The sequence below is a fragment of the Ipomoea nil genome, unplaced genomic scaffold (assembly GCF_001879475.1).
Source record: "Ipomoea nil cultivar Tokyo-kokei standard unplaced genomic scaffold, Asagao_1.1 scaffold1179, whole genome shotgun sequence".
Lineage (NCBI taxonomy): Eukaryota > Viridiplantae > Streptophyta > Magnoliopsida > Solanales > Convolvulaceae > Ipomoea > Ipomoea nil.
In genome coordinates, this window is record NW_017617607.1 from 1,203,618 (window position 1) to 1,208,387 (window position 4,770).

At 34.4% G+C, this 4,770-nt stretch overlaps 1 protein-coding gene across 1 annotated transcript; it reads left to right on the forward strand.

Moving 5' to 3' along the window:
* Positions 1-2,128: 2,128 nt before the first annotated feature.
* Positions 2,129-4,508, forward strand: LOC109183779 (bidirectional sugar transporter SWEET14-like). Its single transcript, XM_019333840.1, has 6 exons — positions 2,129-2,260; positions 2,855-2,891; positions 3,035-3,245; positions 3,491-3,655; positions 3,821-3,940; positions 4,036-4,508. Exons 1-6 carry the CDS (start codon positions 2,230-2,232, stop codon positions 4,306-4,308), a joined length of 837 nt encoding a protein of 278 aa, XP_019189385.1. The 5' UTR covers positions 2,129-2,229; the 3' UTR covers positions 4,309-4,508.
* Positions 4,509-4,770: the final 262 nt, after the last annotated feature.

Genomic DNA, 4,770 nt, shown 5'->3' on the forward strand with positions numbered 1-4,770 from the left:
ATTATTATTATTATTATTATTATTATTATTATTATCATTAGTTTAGATAAATGAAAAACCATTATACCCTTGTGAAAAAGGAGAAAAAAAAAATCTGGTGAAAAATTGACGAAAAGTTTGTCGGAAGGACTATTTTTGCTAAGAAAGTAATAGTCGTGGACCAATTCTCCAAGTTTTAAAAGTCGTGGATTAAAATTGTTAGTGACACTATAGTCGCGAGACTAAAACTGCAAAAAACTCTTTTGTAATATTAGAATACGAATTTTAACCTAGAATTATAGTACGAATGAGAAAGTAAAAAACAATATATTTTATTAGAAAGCGAGATTTTTTAGGAATTGGGCGGGAAGTTAATGTTCAGGATTTTATTTTTATATATAGTATAGATTGAAAAAAATGTACGAGTAAAAGAATTTATTTATTTATTTTCTCTAATTTTTCACTTTCACAAAAAAAAAAAAAAAAAAAAAAAAAAGTTCTCTTCTAACATCATCCTTGCAAATGGGGTTCAATATTACACGGCATGTGGCCATGTCATTTTTTTTTAAAGCCTATGGGGATTGAAGGGTTGCAATTTTTGCAATCCTTTCAAATTGCCAAGTGCAGCTGAGGGGACCCACATTTTTTTTTTCTATAAATGGAACTGAAATTTTTGACAAATGGCCTCCAATCGATTGTTTTTAATTATTATTATTATTATTATTATTATTATTATTATTATTATTATTATTATTATTATTATTATTATTATTATTATTATTCGTACTATATTTTTATATTATATTTGACGGGTGAGTTGAAATTGTAAAGATAAAAAAGAAAATATTGTGTAGATTGCAAATATAATGATATAATAGTAGGAACAAATTTTAAAAGTGGGAGAGTATTGCAAAGATAAACAATGGAGGCATTAATGAAGATGAATTGATCAAGTTGAAGGGTTAATATACAGCCAAATTAAAGGTAAGGTTATATTTGATGCAAGTTGGAAATGGAGTGATGGTGGCATGGGACTGGAAATGAAATCTGATCCAGTAAAAGATGAGATGTATTATTGATGGTGTGAGGTGGCCACACATAACTGGTGGCCCTGCCCATTATTCCCCAATTCATTCACTTTTTACTGAATAGGGGCACATCTTGGGGGTGAATAGGGTGGGCATCATCCCTCCTTGAAATGTAAAGTGTGAGTTGTAAGGCTTAAGCCCCCCAATTGGATTGGTGGGTGACACATATGAAAGAGAAAAATTGGTGGAGCCCCACTTTAATTTTATTTGGGTATTTACCAGCATGGAGCCTAACCCTCTTCCTTGGGGAAATTATACCGTAGACCCTGGTCTAAAAATAATCTTTAGATTATGTATATATAGTTGATAGTTTTTGTATCTCTAGCTATCATATTATGTATCAGCAATTATCATGTCAAATTTTGTATTTATAATTGATATATTTTGTACTTACAGTTGATAGTTTTTTATACATGTAACTATCATATTATGTGTCAGCAATTATCAAGTTATTTATTTACAAGTACAAAAACTGTTAACGGTAGCTAGATACATAGTTTTTGTATCAGAGTTCACAATGCAATATGAACCCTGATCTATGGTATAATAATTTTCTTCCTTGCCTTCTTTTGCAAGAGGGAAACCCAATCTAGCTATATTAAGTTAAATGGAGCATTAGCCAAAGAAAGATTACAATTTGGATCATTATATTCATGCATGCAGCTGTATGTTATCTACCTCATCTCATCTCATCTCATCTCTAATACTTTTCAACATCTGTAAACAATAATCAACAAAGTTACTAATTAAACGTTAATTAATTAATTAATTAATTAATTTAACATTATTACTCTGATCCCACTGCCAAAAGATTTGTTGAGCTGGCAAGTAAGATCTGAATCGTTCATCTCGCTCTAGCTAGCTAAAAAGTAAATAAATTGCAAATCGGGATAGTTGCACCCGCCCCTTCTAGCTTGTTTAAACTTTTGTGTGTAAACAAAAAAAAAAAAAATGAAAAAGAAAAAATACTACAATGCCCCCCCTTCCCACCAAAACTAGCCGTAATGCAACATTCCACCTCCTCTATATAAATGAACCCCTCACTTGAATTGATTACCCAAGCTGACATTCACACAAGAATTAGCTACCTAGCTACTACTTCACTACTCTCACAAGTAGTGCCTACATTATATTCAAATCTTAATCCTTCATTCTTCTGAGAATGGACTTGACATTTGCATTCGGTCTTCTAGGTAAAATTACATCTTATTTGATATATATATATATGATGCATGTTCCTACATATATACACTATTATTTTTCATCTTCTCTGTTGCTTGGGTAGAATCACTGTTGAATTTTTTTTGGATGATAGAGGGAAACCCTACAATCCTTTCGGGTGTAGGTAAACCTTTTTTCTTTTTGTTGGATGATGAGGGAAATCCTACAAATCTTTTCGGGTGTAGGTAAACTTTGCATTGTTACCCTAACCGGCAAAGGATCACAAAGAAGTAAACCAGCCTAGGTTGGCTCAAACTAAGGGGCAAAGATTCGAACTTGTAACTTTGTGATTACAAGTGTAAATCTCTTGCCATCTTAGTTGGGGTTAATTACCCAGAATCACCATTGATTTGATATTATATATATTATATTATATTGTTCACCAAACGTTATAAACCCATAGTTTCCCATGAAACAGCTAGCATGCACAACTAAGCAAGCGCATGGAGTAATATACACATACATGCACAATATATATATATATATATACCCCTTCTTTCTTTGTTTCAGCTTACTTTTGTGCATGCCTAGTTGAAATGATAAAGTTTTGTTTGACTGTTTTGCAGGGAATATTGTCTCATTCATGGTGTACCTTGCACCCGTGTAAGTACAATATATATAATGTTTGATAGTTAGTTGAGATTTGAGAAGGAAGAAATAGATGAGATAAAAAATAGATTATATTATATATATTGTAGAGTACGTGTTAATTAATTTGTGGAGGGACTTATATATGGTACGTGCAGGCCAACATTTATTAAGATTTACAAGAAGAAGTCGACGGAAGGATACCAATCAGTGCCGTACGTTGTGGGGCTGTTCAGTGCCATGCTATGGATTTACTACGCTTTCCTCACCCCCGACACCACTCTTCTCATTACCATCAACTCTGTAGGATGTTTCATACAAACTTCCTACATTTCCTTCTTCCTCTTCTATGCCACCAAAAAAGCTAAGGTATTATATTATATTATATGTATGTCAAAATTCTTCTAACTCCATTCTACTAATTAATTAATTAAGCATCTGGGCTTAGCACAGTTGGATTGTTGGTTTGTCACCTAACTTAAAGGTCATGACTGAAGTGGTCTAGATTGGACTCCTAGTACTATAATCTGACTGGTGGACTGATTATAGTACTTACGAATTGAATGAATGTAATATTAATTAATACTATGGCCGGGTTTTAATTTCTTTTGCAGATTGACACAATGAAAACTCTTCTTCTCCTGAACGTTGGTGGGTACGGTCTAATCATTCTGATTACTCAATTTGTGGCCAAAGACACCTCAAGCCGAGCCCATATTGTGGGGTGGATTTGCTTAGTGTTTGCTTTGTGCGTGTTTGTCGCACCATTGTGCATTGTGGTACGTGCAGTACAGTAGTGGCTAATTTAATATTATATCTATCTATATATATATTAGTTGAAGTTTCCAATTAATTTAATTACACTTACTTGCACACTTTTAATTAGTACGTGCTTCCATATATAAATATAATGTAATGTATATTATCTGATCTGTTGGGCGCAGAGGCAAGTTATCAAGACCAAAAGTGTGGAGTACATGCCATTTCTCCTCTCTTTCTTCCTCACTCTTAGTGCTGTCATGTGGTTCTTCTACGGTCTACTCCGCAAGGACTACAATATTGCAGTAAGCATATATAGTTCTTAATTATATATAGATAGATAGATAGATAGAAGTATAGATAGATATAGTTATTAATGGTGGATACGTATTGCATGCAGATTCCCAACATATTGGGGTTCATCTTCGGCATCCTCCAGATGGTTCTTTACGTGGTATACAAGAACGGAAAGAAGAAGGAATCAACCGCCGAGCAAAAGCTGCCGGAAAATGGAAGCTGCGGCGGCGGCGACCAAGTGGAGCAGAAGGTGCCGGAGGAGTTGAAAGAGCAGGTCATCGATGTTGTGAAGCTGAGCGCTGCTCTTGCGCTCACCGGAATTTCGCCGCCGGTGGCCGTGGCAGTGCCGGTGCCTGTGCCTCAAACTCCTAACTAAGCTTCCGTCCCATCCAATCTTCAACTAATAGCTATCATGCATGCATGCAAGCGAAGCAATGCTTGACTGTCTTTTCGTATCTACCTTAATTATCATGTCTGTCATGTCCTTGAATTGTGTATGTCAGTGTGGGTTAATTATTTAATTTCAAGTTGTTTTGTATTATAATTATTATTATTGGTTTCATATTCCTAATCAAGTTTAACAAATTAAATTAAAGTTGTCCATATTATTAAATGCTATTCACAAAACTATACTCCTTCTACCAAAAGGTTAAATCTCCAAACCGGTTCAATAGAGCATTATTTGGGAGAGGATGCTCAGCAAACAGGGCCAAGGAATTTGTTCACTTTAGACATAATCCTCACATTGTGGTTGCCGAGGTCCGAACATTGATCACTTCTCCCAAATACAGCCTATTCAACCAGTGAGCTAAACCTGTATTGGTAAAGTTATACTCCT

Coding starts and splice junctions, on each gene's coding strand:
- LOC109183779 (XM_019333840.1), top strand. CDS start 2,230: ATGGACTTGACATTTGCATTCGGTCTTCTAG. Junction 2,892..3,034: donor ATGGTGTACCTTGCACCCGT/GTAAGTACAATA, acceptor TGGTACGTGCAG/GCCAACATTTATTAAGATTT. Junction 3,246..3,490: donor ATGCCACCAAAAAAGCTAAG/GTATTATATTAT, acceptor TTTCTTTTGCAG/ATTGACACAATGAAAACTCT.